Source organism: Microtus pennsylvanicus, chromosome 7 (assembly GCF_037038515.1).
Source record: "Microtus pennsylvanicus isolate mMicPen1 chromosome 7, mMicPen1.hap1, whole genome shotgun sequence".
In the NCBI taxonomy this organism is placed as follows: domain Eukaryota; kingdom Metazoa; phylum Chordata; class Mammalia; order Rodentia; family Cricetidae; genus Microtus; species Microtus pennsylvanicus.
In genome coordinates this window covers 72,229,611-72,247,912 of record NC_134585.1, presented here as the reverse complement: position 1 = coordinate 72,247,912, position 18,302 = coordinate 72,229,611, and the positions used below count along the sequence as shown (strand labels likewise).

Genomic DNA, 18,302 nt, shown 5'->3' with positions numbered 1-18,302 from the left:
TTATTTTGGCAGCAAAGATGAATGAGTTTCGAAACGGTATTGCTTGGGGTAAACACTAGTGAAAAAATTATTTTTATGGAGACCACTAAGCATTTAGAGCCCAAATACTCGCCCCCATCATTTCAGAGTTCTGAGAACTGACAGGAGAGAAATACAGAAGGGACTTAACAGTCAACACAGCCTTTCGTGTTCTACAGTTTTTAAAAATTCATGGCTGAATTAGGCTGATGCTGTCTAGCTTATATACAAAGAAGTATGGACTTTGCATTATCGCAGAGGTTAAGACTCTAAAAAGAATGCAACAAGGCTGAAATGACAATTCCTGCCCATATGACATCCTCTTCAGAAAAGAGTTCGATCAACTCTGGGCATTTAGCCTATCAATCAAATGGAATCCTCAGAAGACTGTGGATACGGGACACTGAGCTTTCTAAAGAGTCAATGTCTTCTTGGAGACTGATGTATGGCTCTTCTTCAAACATTGTTTAGAATTTACTCTGCCCTCCAAGAGATATAACCTTTAAATTATTTCTCTTGAGGCTAGAGAGATGGCTACAGAGGATTCGAGTTCAGCCCCTAACACCTACATCTGTCTGTAACTACAGGTCCAGGGGATCTGATACTCTTCTACGGCCTCTGAGGGCACGAGGCACACATGTGGTACAGGTATACATGCAGACAAAACACTGACACCCACAAAATAAAGATAAAACATATCGAATAAACATTTTAAAGCAAAAAAAGTCATTTCCCTTTTCAAATTCCAATTGTGTCCAGGTAAAGTGATGTCTTACTAAGAGGCATCTGAGGGACTCCCACGCTTGGGTGGAGTTTGGAAGATGGCTGTGGCAAAAACCAGAAAGATCTGTGTAGAGAGCCACCTGTAAAAATTTGTACTTAGAGTAAGAACGTCCCTTCATAACAGAGCAGCCACCCAGAACAGCCTATCGTCATAGTCTGTAATGGGGAATGTGTGCTTCAGAACCGCCCCTTTCCATACTACTGAGAAATCCACCAAAGAAAAGAAAAATCACCTGTATTTTTCTGCCCAAATTAAATGGTAGAATTACAATTCATTTTTTTATAGAATTTTAGTTCCCACTACAACTCATCTTGAACATTTTGTGTCTATATGAGAGATAATTATTATATGAATCTATTCTTTTGGTTGCAGATGGAGAAGCAGGCAATCTTGCTTGTGTAAGTTCATGTAACTGTGGGTTGCAGTCTGAGATCTCCTTAGGGGAAGCTGAGATGGGACTGGAAAGGACCACCTTGGTCGAGCTAATGCTTAACATACATCAAAGTGCACACTACTACTTGAAAAAATTCACATTTATTTACTGTCAAACCGTGTTAAATTTTACACTGGATATTAGTGATGGGCTCATTATTAACAGGTTTACACAAAGGGCTTGAAGGAAGAGCAGAGTTTGGCTGCAACAATTTACATGTCATTAGAACTTTACCATAAAATAAATTAATTACTAAATATAGGCAGAAGGAATATGGAAGAGTAATATTCTGTTTTATTTTTTTTATTATTTTTATTTTTTAAAAAAGAATAGGCACCTTTTGTTCACTACAAAGTTTGTGAGAAGTGCCCAGTGCCCCCTTTGCCCTCTGTTCCAGAATAAACAGAGGGATGACCCAAGACCTCCAGATTTCCCCCCATTTGTGCAAGGCATGGCAGGACTGACTTCAGAGAGTTTTCTCCCCATAACACACACTCTTTTGGCAATAAGAAATTTAAAAGTAAGAAAAGGACTAACTGGTCAAAGTGGAACACCGTCTAGGGTGGAAAAGAAGCCAAACTGGGTACAACTTACCATGATGGGCTTAAGAAAGACATTTCCTGTCATGTGCAACCAAGAGCTCGTCACAATATTTTCTCCAAACTCTTTGAAAATTATTTTAATGACAATTATATCTTAGTTGGACACAAATGTATTTATTTTACCCTAGCAATAGAACAAAATATAATTTCTTTAGCCATTTTTTTTTCATGAGAATAGTTCATTGTACAGTTGAGGAAACATGAAATAAGGCCTGTGGCTTGATTGCTACTGGTTAAACATGTTTTCAATTGTTGCCTTAATGGAAAAGGTTTGCAGGGAAGTGCAAACGGGTGCAGAATCTCTCTCCTGCTTTTCCAAGTCTTGTCAGGAAAAGTAAGATACAGTCAATTTGTCCCACAGGATCTTAAAGCCTACGTCTTGTATATAATACAATGCAGGCCTACAAAAAACCGGTGCGGCCCTATTTACAGACTTAGTTCACCGACTGCCGCAAGTGACAGGGCTGGAAGGGTCTCTCTACACAGCAGCAGAAACGTAAAATACCTGGTTGGCATCTCTTTTTCTTTGTAACAAATAATTCAATTTAGTATACTCTGTATATATACAAAGTTTTCGTATGTTTTATAAAAATTCACAGAACTACAAGGTTCAGTCTATTTTGTCTTCCTACAGTGGAGAACCACAGGTCATCAGAGCCGACTCTTCAGGCCGAGCTGGAGGGGGCTGCAGGGGCCGCTGGCAGCGTCTTTAACAATTAACACTTGTATGTGGCCCTAGGAATAGCTGTACTATTAAAGACTCGTTACCAGCTGCATCTGTCCTTCCCTGACGTCCCCCTCCGGGATGCACCCTTCTTTGTTAATGGGGATGATGTAACCATCACTATTGCCTCTGCTGATCTGGTAGCACATCTGGAGCTGGCGGCCAGCTCCAAGATTTGGCATGCTTTTATAGTAAATATCCTCGTTCTCACTCCTCCTGGAGGGAGACAGGTCCTCTGCCATGTCGGGGCTGCTCTCCGGGTAGGGAGAGTCTCTTAGGTTGGGCATGCTCGTGTACAGAGAGTCTCTGTTGGGGGACTGGAGGTGGTCCTCAGCCTCGGCCGTCAGCTGGGAGACGTAGCTGTCGGTGGCCTCCGGTTTCACTTTCTTCTGGGGTTGGTACAGAAGCGAGTGAGTCCGCTGAGGGATGAGAGGCGCCTCCAGTTCTTTGTGGCGGAACTCCAGCGCTGGGTTGTCACCATGCATCAAAGATGAGGCGTCAGCCACAATCGCGTCATCTTCACTGCTGCTACCGCCGATCACGGGTTTAACCGGGAGCTTGAGCTCCAGGTTGTGGGCTTTGTTGCCACCCCGGAGGTTGTTATGCACTAACTCTGAAATGATCATTTTCTCGAACGCGGTGTCATTCAGACTTAGTCCACAATCCACGACCTGCACCCCGTCGTGGTAGTCCCCCTTGCGCAGTGAGTAGCTGTTGTTGAAGTTACCATTTAGCGGTAGAGTATCCATGGCACTTGTGTCCCTGGCATTGTTCAGTGAATGTCCTGCAACAGAAAAGTGTGGGGTTATCGTTACTGCCTCTGTGCCTTCCTGAAGAAATCGCACTTTTCATATACAAAAGGTTTTAATGTCGTTCAGGACAAAGTTGAATTTGAAACCTAACACTTGAAGAGTGCCAGGCTTTCCCGCATTCCCAAAGGTAAACAGTTGCAACCCTTAGATAACAGGAAGAAGTGTCAAAAAATGATACTGTTTTCCAGGGAGGGAAATGGCATACAGAATATTACTTTATCAATTTGGGGGACACAGTAGTTCATCAATCAGGTTTTGGTCCAATTTCGACACGTTTACAAACAAGACTTCACTCCATGCCCTTGCATAGTTAATGCAAAGCAATTCATTAGTGACGTTTACATTTTAAAGTACAAGACCATGGTTCATAAAATAAAAATCAACAGAATTTGTCCTAAACAACACTAAATTAAAAAGGAATAAAAAAGTCACATACAGAAACTAAAAAAAGCAATGTACAACAAAAGCCCACATAACTGGCAAGCAACTTTTAAACAACGTTCTAACATTTCCTTTTTCTGGAGATGAGTTTAAACAAAACAAAACAACAACAGCAACAAAAAAAGGTATGAAAAAAATGGACAGATACAAGGAATTTATGGGGAACAGAGTCAGGCATCTTTCACACTGACAGGACCAGGGTCCACAAGCACCATCCAACAAGACGACAGACAGCAGGTGGGATGACTCACTTCGGACAACTCACATTATGTCTGTCTGCTCAGGCTATCTGGCCTAAGAGTAGCTGATATATAAAAGAAAGTAAAATGATTTTATTGTAACATGATGAAGAACTTCTAAGCTTCTCAGCAACTTAGTCAGAGCAAGGGTTCAACAAATTAGATTCCCAGCAAAGCAGCCTCCACTTTTCATTGAGGAAAACTTTTTTTTATTTTGAGTTGTGCTTGCTACTTCGTACGTCTAATCACAATGGCCTTGGGCTTCTGAAGGTCAAAGTTGGCCTGCAGCCCTGCAGACTGCATCAGTCACAGTGACGGTACCAAGTGAACCAGCAGAGACTACTGTACGAGACTGGCCCAGAGACACCATGGGTATGGACGTCAAATGCAGAAAGGTTAGAGGTCGCCTAAGTATGGGTCACAGAAATTAAACCAAGAATAGATATTAACTATGGGATGGGAGAAGGTGTTAATCTTAAGCTAATACATATATATTTTTTAATTTCTCAAAGAATGAGAGATTGGATAAATCTACTTGTGACATGAAGAGAGATTCAGGAGGAAAGGAAACAATGGGAACATGCTCGTATTTGAATCAGAGTTAGATTTCCAACAGACACATAAACATGTAAACTAAGACGTCACAGTGATTGTCAAGCAATGGGAAAAAGTCAGAGAAAATTAAATGGTCTACACGATGGGAAATTAGGTTCTTCAACCTCAAAATCCTAAAGGGGGGGGGTGGGAGTCACCAGTCTACAGAGAGGTCTGAAAAGAAAATTAAAAAAAAAATCAACAAAAGAATGGCATGGTGTTACTGAGATGAAACTGGCCACTGTGAAGCTGCTGCATTGTATGCAAGGCTTGGAGAAGTCCAGGAAAACTCTCATCTTTGAAAAAAGAGGAGGAATGCTCTCTTTTTTGTGCTCATTGCACTCTTAAAGCTGCAGATACCTCAGAAAACCCATTATTCTTCAAATATAAAAATGCCCCTGCATGGTACAAACATCATGACCAAGAATTGACAGTCGATGGGGAAGTCAGCGTTAGCCCACGTGCGAGCACTGAGGAGGGCTTATGCCTGTTATTCATCCTTTTATAAAGACTGAAATAATTTCTGCATTAGGAAAACTGTCAATTCCATTTGTATCACACTCCTTGCGCTAAGAAAATGAAGTTGCGGTTGCTATCAATAAGGCTTTCTTTTGTGTACTTGATTGGGGTTCGCCAAATCAGTGCATATGTGCCGCACTTTTGCTGAAGATTATTGTTAGGCAACAACTTTTAAGTTGTCACACGGTGAAGGGGCTAGCGCTTGTTTCCTCTGCAATGAGAGTCAATCTTTTCACTTTCTTTCCTTTTCTATCGTTGCTTCCTAAGTACAAAATAATATATGCTGGGAATAATTCCAAAGGTGTTTTCTATGATATACTGCAGATTTAAGACCTCTCTGGTTTTGAAGAGGCATCTTTTTCTGCCCATGTTCAGGCAATTCACTTGAAGACTTTTTTTTTTTTTTTGCATAGCCTGTAGCAAGATTACTGTAGGAATGCAGAAATGATAAGTCAATTATTAAGCATTTGGGCTGACAGTACTTCAGGCTTTTGAGAGCAAATTATTTCAGCATCGCACAGACTTCAATATGGACAGCATTTGCTACAGACCTCTCAGACTAATGAAAGCCAGTATACAGCGATGCACTGTTGGAATTTGGTAACATTTTAGTTGCAAATTGTGAACCACTTGCCCGCTGAGTCTATTTCATGACTGCTAGGTATGTTTTAATTGTGCCCGTTAAAAATCATGCTGAAAAAATTTACATTTGATAGGCAAAGTTAAGTTTGACTCCCATACTTGTCTCTCTGTAGGTTGCTAGAGGAGAGCGTAAGGAAAAGTAAGAGAACAAGAGAATGAAAAGAGAAGCTGCAGTTACCTTAAAAAGGAATCGCAAGAACAAAAACAACAGACAAACCGGAACAAGGTTCTGCGTTTAATTTAATTGAAATCGTTATTCACAAGTATTTTATGCTAGTTTTAACCATGTTAAAATTTACCAAAAGCATAAAAAAATACTATTGAATAAGTTTTAAATTAGCTAGTAAATATAGCCAACAGGACAAGTTAGTGAAACACCACCCCCCTCCCTCAATTAAAAGCCATGGGCACAGACTGACTTCATAGCCTCTGGGTCCCCAAAGTTCCTTATGAAAAAAGAAAACAACATAAAGCTGCACTATACTATAGTTTGATTCTATTGGTAATGCTGGATGTAGTCTTGTACACCTGGACATCCAAATTATCCTAGCTAGTCCATTCCAGAAGCAAAATTTGTCACCAAGGTTTAGAGTCAACTGAACAATATATTATATAGATAGGATACCTCTAAATGATATAAATCTTGAAGATGGGCTCTCGGACCATGTGATGTCAGTCCTGTAATAATATATTAAGATTTATGCCACCTGTGTCAAAAACATGGATAATTACTGCAAACCTATCACGACTGAACTCTTACTATAATATAGTGCAGTTTTAGAAGCCTGGCATGGGCAACACCTTAGTTTTTAATCTGAGTTACTAAAGGTGTAAGGATAATAAATATATAGCAACAAGTTATTTCAGAAATAGGATCAGAGCTCTGTTTAGCAGCAAAGAAAGACAGTTTTATTTGTAAGTATGAGCACACCTGGTGAGTTAAACACAGGAGCTGAAGGGGCATTACATACAACTGTTTCAGCGAGCAATGTGTTATAGGGGTTGTTAGTGCCGTGGGGCCGAAGAAGAGGGTTTGTTAGTAGGTAATTGCCAGTCATTCCTAAAGCAAAGAAACAGAGAAAGAGTCCATCAGTGTGCTTGCTTATTTCAGTGTTATAGCTGCAGTAGCTTTCGTTAACTCATCAGGCCCCGGGCAGGATGGCAATGGAAAGTCTGCTGGAATTTCCCTGACACTAGCTGAACTACCGATTTGCAGGAGAAAGGGGAGAGGGAAGTTCAACCCCGGGAATTCACAGGTGCTTTCTAAGCCCCCCAAGTAAACACCTGCTGAGAATGACATTTACTAATTTATACAAAATCACTGTTAAACAAAAATGGCAATTAAATGCACGGAGATCAACATTATGCTTCAGGATGCTACTACTTAAAATGAAAACCCTAACCACCAAGGCCCAGAGGAGGGACGCTCAAACTTTCAGACTTACAGGTGTGGGACCGTCCCTCATGAAAACATCTGTGTTAATAGCGACTTCCACACAAGCGGGGGGGGGGGAGCAGCAGCTTCCACAGACATGTAAGAAGGCTGACAGACTGCACAGAGCTGCATTTATTAAAGGCAAAGGCAGACATGCTGGGGTGGGGGTGGGGTGGGGGAGATGGATTATTAGACCAGGACAAGAATGTGGGTTCTGTAATCTCGTTTGCCAGGTTTCAGAAGTGAGTCTTTAAATAACTTTCCTGTGTGACAACCATGTCGAGAGAATTAGGGCAGCGGTGGGGCAACGGTGAGCAGGGCCTGCCCTCTCTCTACCCGCTCAATCGCACACCTCTCCTTGGCAATCGTGTTTCACGCCACTGATGGAATCTGACTAAAGGGAGGTGAAAATTCGGGCTGGGATGGATGTCATATAGACACCCTTTTCATTCCGCAGCCCAACTATCTCATGACAGTTGTTATGTATTATAAATCATTAAATCTAACCTGAAAGAGCCTCTTTCTATAGACTGGTACAATAACGCAAATTTTCTATTCCTGACTGAAGCATACTAAGCTTTTAGTTGGAAGTAACCGTGGCTTCATGTTAATGCCTTGATCTTGCGAAGCTCCTATATTTCTGGCATTTATCATTTAGGAACTAAAATGATTTACATAACAAATTTAAGTTGGCACTACTCAACACATGGAACTATACGGGGGGTGGGGGAGAGTTGGTTTATATGCTTCCGTACATTTGAATTTACTACAAATGTTTTACTGCTTAGTATTTGCTTGAAAAATATAAAGTAAAGGAACTTTATGAAAATTATGTAAGTTTTCAATGTGAAGTTGGCACTGTTTTACATGAGCAATTACTACTCTAATTCTAGCAACATCTTAGGACAATAACTTTCATAGATGTCTTCGAAAGGACAGGTGGGCACTCATGAGAGACACATTTCATTTCTAGCAAGGTATGTTCTCAACAATGAACTTTTCCACCCATGTTCTGCTATTGTGGCACTTGAAACTGTATTTTCCTCCACTGCATCATGGAAATAATATAAATCTATACATACTTTGATGAATGAGGTTAAAAGCTGACCCCAAAGTTTAATAACTGGTGATTTAAGCCCACGACAGGTAAGTCCAGCGTCTTCTCTACAGTTAGTCTAGGCTCACACAAAGCACAAACTGTACGCCGTACGCTCAAGTCCCCTAATAACTGACCTTGGTTAAGGGTAGAAGTGCTATTGATGTCACCTGAGATAAAAGAAGATTCAGACTGTTTCCTCACGGTGTCATTCCACATCCTTCTTATACGACTCTATTGATACGAAACAGCAAGAAAAGTACATTATGTTCACTTCCCATGCTCACCTCACTAACACACTGCTCTACCGGAAATCGTTAGTATCGGGCTGTTGTTGGGCTTTCTCAGGATGTGTTTTGTTGTTGGTCCCAAGATGAGGACACCAAGACTGCCTTGTTCCTATTCAGGGCTATTTAATCTTTACTCGTACACACTTTGTGCGGGCTTATTTTATCTATTTATTTATTTATTTATTTATTTGAGGCAGGTTTCACGTAGCCCAGTCTGGCCTCAGCTTGCTCAGTAGCCAGGGACAGTCAGGAACCTCCTGCCTCCATCTCCCTAGGGCCTGGATTACAGGCAGATATCACTACTCCTACCTTTAGTCTTCCACTTTTATCTGTTATTTTATTGACTTGTTTAAAGTGGAGACAAAGAATTATTAAATAAATGTGTTGGGTGCCTAATAAAAGTACTGTTCTAGATGACTTGAGAATATGAATTATTACAAGCTGAGTAAAGTGAACTCCTCAAAAAGAATATTTGCATCTACACAACACATTGAGTACATATTTAGAAGAAACTGAAATCAAAATCCCAAATAACAGGTGAGTTCTCACTATCTAGATCACTACACTGCGGAAACAATTAGTGCGTCTAAACAGAACACGTCTCCACAGACTTTCTATAAATAAGGTTAATTAAAGATGCTGTCAAGTTCTTTGTTACCTGTGTGCCAGAGGAGTAGCGAGCACTGGTGCGCGTGGTTGATGCCTTCACAGAGCTGTGGGGGCTCTCGGTCGGGAGGCCGCCACAGCAGTACCAGTGTCTGAAGCACTTCCCATATTCTTTTCGTACCTGCATTGAACAAGTCCAAGACCAGAGGTTTAGTGGAAGCGTACTGGCTTCTCCTGTCCTCTCTAGCTCAATGAACAGTGAAGGCAACTGAGAAAAATTAAACTTCCATAGAGAAAACAGGTTGAACTTGACTCAAGTTCGATGCAAGTTGCTGAAGCATTTGTAGTGATATTTAAAATACAAATGAAATATCACTACAAGTATTAGTCACTAGAGAAAGCTCTGTCTGTCCACAGATGGGTTGGTGGTAGCTTTATGACTCATGTGGAGATGCTTTGGAGTCTACTGTTATTATGCAAATTCTGATTATTAATACAAAGTGATATAGTAAAGGTTTCTTCTCTCAAGTACTTTGTAACTATTGGCAAAATAACTAGACAAAAAAAATAGGGTCTTTGATGCTTGGTTTTATATAACCAATTTGGAAGTCCATCACTGACATTTTATAAGCTTAGCCTTCCTAGGTAGGCAATACATAAACCTCTGGATTGCGCACCTTTGGCACGAGAACACACCCAATGAAAAGTATTTTTACACATTTGCCAATACTCGGGAGGAGATGTTTTCCCTGGTGTCTGCTATGTCTGCCTTTGTCACCCATGGAGTCTAAGATATCTGTGGCTCCATTAGCACACAGCAGCATTATTTATTCAGTTTCCACTCACAGGAATGAGTGACCCACGTAATTTCCTTTCTTCCCTGAAGCTGGGGTAGATGAGTAGATGCAAAAATACTCCCCTAAAAGAAAGTTCAGCTTAGCCTTTAAAATGTGCAATCCAAGCAACTGAAATAGACCCCTCATGGACAGGGAGTGGCATAGAAGTGGGAGGAGCGGGGAGGTGTGAGAAGGGACTGTGAGGGGGCATATTGTAGTTGTACTGGTGTATAAATATGGTTTTTGTACATTAAAGCTAGATTTTGAAATTAAAATAGACAAGAAAAAACTGGAGACCAAAAAAAAAAGTCTTTTCCAGTAGATTACACAATACTTGAGACCATTCCGGTCTCATAATTCTGTTAAAACTGCCTGGCAAGGCCCCGACTGACACTCCTTCACCAATGAGATAATTATTGCCACACGAAGACCTCCTAAGCCTAAGCACACTTGCATTGCCATCTTCTCTGTTTTATTAAGTGACACATAGCAGAACGAACAAGAACAGCCTCGAGCTTTCAAAGCACTTCCTGGGCCCAACTGTGCTCATTCAAGCATTGAAATTTTACTTTTCAACTTAATCATTTTATGTTATATTATTAACAATCTATCATGGCAACTCTCACGAAGAGACATGGAAGACTGGGAGGGTGCGTGATGCTTCTAAAATGGAATTCTCAATGTCAGAATACAGTGGAAATTCCATGCCCAAGAAATACATGCAGCTATATGAAGAAACGGGCTCTTAAGCCTTCTGCTGCCAAAGCTGAGCTTTATGTCAAAGCTGATAGAGTGACCTCTGAGAAATAACCACTATGTGACTATATGCTTTGCGCAGGATGCTCACTTACGTAAGACACACACAGAAATGGTAGTGGTTACCATGGATATCCCTGTATAATGTTTAAACTGTTAAAGTACATAGTTTTTAAAACACAAGATACCTTAAAAAAAATTTCTACACATGTAACCGTTATTAGTTGCTCTGAAAGCCAAATAACCAAGACAATGGCAATCAAAATGGTATTTTATCCAAATCACACCCTCTGGTGTTGGTTTTGCCCAACGCCTGTATTGCTGTGACTGTACGTTATTCGTCAGTATTTCACGTCCCCACCGTCATTATCTCAAAATTACAGCTTATTCAAAACCGATGGAAGTAGCAACACTATCATCTTGTCAGGGCTGAAAACTTAATCGTTTTCACTTTCACAATTTTCTTTCTCTGTTCAATTTAGTGACCAACTAGTAATAACAGAATCAAAGACTACATTAGACATGCAGGCAGGGAAGGGCGCGTCCTAGTGAAAGGCACATAATTCTAAACTTAAATGGCAGCTAAGTGGTTTCCTTAGTTCTGGCTAGAGATTCAAGGTTTTCGTCCTCAACTTTCATTTTTGAAATTATTTTTGCTGACTCCACATCACATACATGAAATTAGGACAAAATAATCAGAGGTGAAACACTAAATGATAGTTGTTTTAGATCTTTCAAAACCACTCACAAGGCAACATTAATATTAATCTTTTGCATGTCTGGAGCTTTAAAAATTAATGTTATTTGTCCTTGGGTTCATTTTCATTTTGGACCAGCACATTCCTATCAGTGAGCTAAGACTGAATTTAACCTTGTATCTTTTTTTTTTTTAGCTTATAACTATGCACAGGTACTTCTCAAACCCTTCCACCAAAGAAGGGGCTCTGGACATAAGAATCTAGTGTGCTATTGTCCCAAACAGAGATTCAGAAGGTGGCTGGCGCTCTGTGACTCTGCACGGGCGCTTACATCCCCATACAGGTAAAGGTAATTACAATATGACACTGTTCGTGAACAAGCCAGCTGTCAGGAGAAACCTTCTCCAGACCTATCCTCAAGTCAAAGGTCAAGAATATGGAGATTCTCCCCAGGGGTCCCTCCACTTACTTTCTTTTGAAGAGCACAGTGGAAGATGAAAATGAACAATCCCTGGAAAGCATTAAAGGTGGTGAAGAGATATGCCATCACAACAGTCTCCTCATTAATATAAAGAAACCCAAAGGACCAGGTTAGACCCAGGAGACACAGAAGGGCAAACGCGCCAAGCACCCAAGACCTGAAAAAATAAAGTGCATTTTTTTTTTAACGGGTTCAATGAAGGGAACAACATTCATCTCATTTAGTAACGACTCAGTAGTAGAGGTTGACTTGCTCTATGTTCACCCAAATTCAACAGCATTTTGGCTTTAACCTTCCATCGATTAAGAAAGAACAACATTTAGTACTGCAGCTTCCTGTGAGCACAGCAACAGCGGGTATTGGCCTTTTCTCGCTCCAGAATGATCAGGCATCAAAACGATATTAAAATGCAAGGTGTAAAATGTCCCCCGTGGCTTTACTGTCTTTCATGTGAATTTTAGTGAAGGGAATTAAGGAGTCCTTAATTAGTTTACTCCTATATTTTTATTCCTGTGGTGTACGCGTCTGATACTAGATAATGCGACACACACAGAAAGGTTAAATGGCAGATAATCACGGAGAGCCTAGACTTCGGATTCTAATACGCTAGACTGAGGTGAGCCTACGAGATTACAATGAAAGCATGAAGAAGCCTAGCTGGAATGAGTTACAGAATAAAACAAAACAAAACACAAGAACGGTTTCAAAATAAAATATTCTGGCAGAGATTTCATCATGAAAAGCTTAAGGAGAAAGGAACTGCAGAAAACGGGGCGGAATGAGAGGGTTTCAGTCATTGCATTCCATGTCTAACTAATGATCTTACTTGATAAATGGCTTATTATCTTCATAGCTAGAAAGCATTATAAGCAGAAAAGAGAAACAAAATTATTAGGCAGAATTAAAATAGAAAGTAATAAGAAATCATTTATATATTTTATAAATTAGTCAAAATTAAGAAAGTCAAAATGCAGAGGCAAGCAATTAAAAAAATAAAGGCATATTATAGTTTAAGGATACTACAGCAAATTAGATACTCCAAAATAGCTATAAAAATTAAGAGCAATTCATGATACTGACGGATTTGCAAAAAATATAAATCATGCTGTAAGTTTGTTAATGTAGGGTTCTACCTTACCCAGGTAAGTCCGTATTATAGTAGCCATCACAAACACGGTAATTACTGGTGTAGGTGAGAAGACAGAAAGAGGAAGGGAAGAAAAGAGAGAGACGCTAACGATTAGCTCTCTCTCTTACCATGCAACATGCAATGAAGCTGGCACTAACCTATTTAAAACATCTAATTAAAAAAATATTACCCTTACTATAATCTGCCATTTTTTAACATTAAAAATAGTATTTTCACAATCCTGGCATACCCAACTTTAATACGTCCTTGAATTCTACATTAAGACTCACATTTTAAAAATAAGTCTGAAAATGTTTCCATAGCTGATTTAATGAATCAACAGCTATCAATTTTGGGTTAATTAGATAGCATTTTCACTAATAGAATATTGCAGATTTTATTCAACATCGAGATAAAGTAAACACTTGTTTAATTAGCATGAAAACAACAGATAATCTTCAAGATAACAATAGTAATAGGGAAAATTCTCTTAGGAAAACAGGATTAGGAGGAGAAACTGCTCAGAATCCTTAAATCAAAAAGTCATTTAACAAAACAAACTTAATATAATCATATCAGCCATGCAAACAGGACCATCATTTGGAATTGCATTTTAAATTCAAATGAAATCACTACAGTGCTCTGAAATTTCCATGAAGCCACAGAAACAATTTCTCTACTCTAGATCAAGTCAGAAATTATCTGCTTCTTGACCAATGCCCGCAACATGGTTATGGAAATTCAACCTCGATCGGTAAGATTTCATTCAGAATCCCTTCTAGAGCTGCCAGAAGGCAGAAACTCCTGCGTTCCCTGTGGAGGATATCTTTTACTGAGCTCGTCAAGTATAACAGTTCAAACATAAAATACTTACTTAATGTTTTCCAACCTGCTAGAATCTGGTTTCAAAGTGTTTGAATGTTTCACCATTTTGCACAGCGTAATCACCAGGAAAATAATATTTAGCTGTTTTAATGAATAAAGAGAGAATCAGATCACTATGAACAACGGATAAAATATGTTTTGCAAATTTAGTTAATGAGTTCACCCAGTTCAGTACCCACAGCATATGGACACTGTATACAGCAAGTCAATTTTCATTTGTGTATACAGTGATGAGTTCAGCCTGTGTGGAAAACACCCTGGCTATTATGATCGATCTAACAGATCATTTGACATGGAATTGCAAGCTCATTAAGCCAGTATCATGTGGTAATGATTAAATTAATTAAAAAACCTAAATTAGTTTCTTTAGCTAAATGTAGTCCAAGGACTAAAAGTCACCTAAATAGAGACCCCGAAAAGAATTCTGAGAAGTGCATTTACATCAAGAACCTGCTGTGGACAAATTGCTGAGTTCCAGGAAACCTGGCTGAGAGCCTACCTCTTGATGGTGACCAACTAAACCAGAGGAATGATGTTTGTATGACATCTAAGGTAACAGAGCAGCCATTTAAATAAAATACATGAAATAGTTGAAACTAGTAAGAAGGAAAGGTTTTTACTGTCTGCGTACTTACTATCTAACTAATGTTAAAAGTCATTTGCTCTTTCATCCCTTGTTCACACTGCCTGAAACTTGGTCAATTCTCACAAAATTTTAAGTTCGACTAAGTAGTCAGCTGTGTGAGGACTTTAGGGACAATCAAAAGCAAATTAAGGAGGCTGGAATTTGATGTGGAAGTGTTGGATTCCCTAAGGGTCAGATGGTTGGATAAAGGAGACAGTGGGGACATTATGACTGAGGAGAGGGAAGACTGGTAAATTGGGGCAGAGTCAGAGGGGAGCACTCTTCCGTTTATGCCCTAAGACTAGAGCTAAGTGAGAGTACCCCTGCACCCTTCCTGTGACATTTCATTCCTTCATTCATAGATCCATCTATTCATGGTTTTTTGAGAACTCAGCATAACCCACGGTTCTCCGGTCCTTGTGGAAGACTCAAGAAACACACCCTGTATGAGGGGATGTGCTTCTCTTAGGTGAGAGACAACCCACCGTGTTATCATTGCCATCCTGGCCACCCAGTCACAATGACACACAATCAAATGACCCCACACCCATTCATTATTACTTCTGATTTTATAACCATAATGCATGATACAAACCAATACATTAAACATTTCCACATGTCCCTACTAATGAGTTCGGGAACAAGGCAAAGACTTTAAGCTGTGTACCATTGTTCTCTGAAGCACTTTATTATTTCTCGTAGATGTAGAATTTCCTCCGTTCAGGGATAAAATGAGGCTAATGGGCATAACCTACACATGGTGACAGATGGTTTACCTTTCTAGGGTAGTTACTTAAGGGCAAAACAGATATTTGTTTTATTTAACCTCTTAAGAGATTTATCAGAGAGAGGATAAAACCATAGGAACATTTCTTCCTTTATTTTTACAGAATTATTCCAGCTGGTTTATAGACATGTTTTCTTTCACAGAGATGGACCACATCACATAGTTCACCCAACAGATATTTTATTGACCAGCCTGTGCTACACAAGGATGTGTCAATCATGCTGTGGACACTTAAGACAGGCTTCTGCCCTTGAGAAAATTAGAATTCTTTGTGGTAATGGAGTAAACACTGACGACTTTTTAAAGAATCATGGTAAAGAGTGTTTTTTGCTTTTCTCAAAAAGGCAAAGATCAGCAATGCCACCAGTTTTCCATTCTATGCATTGGTCACCTTAACTGATCACACTAGAGGGTGGCTGGGAGGCAGAGTGCCCCGCAAGGCCAGGATGTGCTATGCTCAGTCTGTATTAGCTGCGGAGGGAGCTGCTCAAAGACACTCTGCATGTAAATAAACTCAACATCTCAATCCAAACTCAAGGTTAAAAAAGGAATGGACTGCAATATTGGGTGAGAGGACCTTCTTCACAGAAGCAGATAAAACCTTTCAACCCTATTTTGAATGCTCTGAATGTACTGTTTGTTCGTCCGTCCTTCCGTCCTTCCGTCCATCCATCTTACTCTATTTGTTTATTTATTTATTTGGTACCCATTCTGATTATGTCACTCTGCCTGGCTTAGAACTCGCTACGTAGTCTACATAGACCAGGTTGGCCTTGAACCCTGAGAGATCAGCTTGCCTCTGCCTTCCATGTGCTAGGATTAAAAATGGATACATCACAGTGATCTTAATTTAGAGTGTTTTAAAAAGACTCAAAGGAGAATCACCTTAAAGATACACTCCATGAAAAATTTTGTTGCAAAAATTATGTTGGAAAAAATAATAAAATGCTCAATAGGCTTTTATATTCAAATTGCTTGGAGTGTCTGTAAATCTTCCACTTTAATGAAATGGAAAAGAAAATGATAGCTAATGACATACTGCCATCAAACTTTCAGTTAACTCATACACAAGACTTTAGCCTCTGAAGAAAAATTACTTGAAAACATAGAAATAATGGAGCAAGGGTATATTTAATAGGACAAAACACTGTCATTTCAAACAAAATAATTACAAAAGGAGGCTTACAAGGAGTACTCTTGAGGCACAAGATAGCAAAAAAATGTCAGTCAAAGAGTTTTCTCCATGCTTCCTAAATATTAAAATTTCACTAATATATATTATTTGCAGTGAACCAGAGAAATGGAAAAAAAATGTTTGTGACATAGATGTTGATCAATAAAACAGATTACCATCAACATATACAGTGAACTTCTTCCTGGAATGGAACAGACCGTTGATGGAAGCACAAGCTACTTTATAGTTCTCTCTTACCTAATGTTTAAACATTTTAACACCAATTTTCATTTTCATACAATAAATTTTATTATGATTTTTTTTCAAGAGGCAAGACACTCCAGAAATTATGATTTTTGCCGATTAGAGTATTTTATTATCTTTTCACTCCTGTTTTCTCCTCCACTTCTTCCTTGGTCTTTTAAAATAGAATGGTAGGGCCTAAATCCAGGCACAGAAAAGCAGACAAGAACAGCTTCAATATAATCTACAGTCCAGAACAGTCACCTTAAGACAGCAGACTGCTTTCAAATAAACGACTATCTACAAATCTGAGTTCCTTTCTCAAGACATACATGACTTTCTAGTCATAGTACTACATTTTTGCTTTGTCTGTTTTTAAATAACAGAATGAGTGACTTCATTTACTTTAACTTTTTTCTTCCCCTATTTAATTTCTAGTATCTTCTATAGACTTTGAAAAACTAAAGAAATCACGACAATCAAACATTCCCCTTTTTTTTTCTCTGGAGGCAGACAGAGAGCCAAGAAGAGTGAACACCTCTACCACCCAGTCCCTCTGCTGTAACTTGTCCTGTCTGAAGAGAATATCCCAACTTCCATTCTTTGTTGTTGTCCCCACACACACCCCACAATACAAAATATTACTAAATACTAATGAATTTAAACATAAGGGGATTATGTTAAAATTATTAATCAATGGGTAAGGAAAAAGGCTAGGCTGCATATACATGAAAAGCATTGTCTAAACTGAATGACTCATAAATTAGTAGATTTAGATCATTAAATAGAACTATGTTAGGCATGTATATAACCCACTAGTCTAAACGCACATGGTGATAACTTATTTGGAGGGGAGATTTGTTAAGAAATTATTTGTACATTAACTCTACACTGTGGACTTATCTGTGAATGTGGGTATGTACATACAGATATCTGTAAACATACAGATATTTTGTTATTTCTTAATAGAACCACATGTAAAAGTTGGGACCAGAATCAGAAGAGGTTAAAAAAAATTTCACTCAGCAAATAAATAAATAAATAACCAAACTGGGACACTCTTCCAATGACTACTAATAATACCTAAATCATAATTGCATACATTATTATTTACATCATACTTTGCTAATCTAATGGGGACTACAGAGTTAAGTGTCACCTCCGTTGTTAGGCATGACATACAACAGAGTTTTTAGAAAGGAGAAGTTCCCAGGGATTATAGGAAAGCACGGTTTGTTTTATGGTCATCAGCTTGCTCCAATGAATCACATCTGTCTGGGCTTAGCAGCTTTAAATTCATTCCACAGCTTGCAGGGCTGACATGGATATGATAAGACAGAAGAACCGAAACAGCGCTCTGAAATAACCCGGCTGAACTGCACATGTTCCGACCCTTTTTGTCCTCCCTAGAGCTTTGGCTACCTGGCAAATGCAAGTCTAAAACCGCATTTGT

General features: G+C 39.2%; 1 protein-coding gene across 19 annotated transcripts in view; it reads right to left on the bottom strand.

The window, feature by feature from the left end:
* Positions 1-1,320: 1,320 nt before the first annotated feature.
* The window catches only part of Adgrl2 (adhesion G protein-coupled receptor L2), a 612,895-nt gene continuing 595,913 nt past the window's right edge, over positions 1,321-18,302 (bottom strand). For 5 of the 19 annotated variants that reach the window (XM_075981092.1, XM_075981094.1, XM_075981095.1 and 2 more), the window contains 7 exons: positions 14,010-14,101; positions 13,145-13,189; positions 11,995-12,163; positions 9,288-9,416; positions 8,477-8,573; positions 6,740-6,868; positions 1,321-3,345 (listed from right to left, as the gene is read on the bottom strand). In XM_075981092.1, the coding sequence (XP_075837207.1) occupies positions 2,591-3,345; positions 6,740-6,868; positions 8,477-8,573; positions 9,288-9,416; positions 11,995-12,163; positions 13,145-13,189; positions 14,010-14,101 (1,416 nt within the window). In that variant the 3' untranslated portion in view covers positions 1,321-2,590. Of the gene's footprint in view, positions 3,346-5,873; positions 5,926-6,433; positions 6,487-6,739; positions 6,869-8,476; positions 8,574-9,287; positions 9,417-11,994; positions 12,164-13,144; positions 13,190-14,009; positions 14,102-18,302 lie in introns of all 19 variants that reach the window. The other 14 variants (XM_075981096.1, XM_075981111.1, XM_075981101.1 and 11 more) reach the window with 9 other exon arrangements.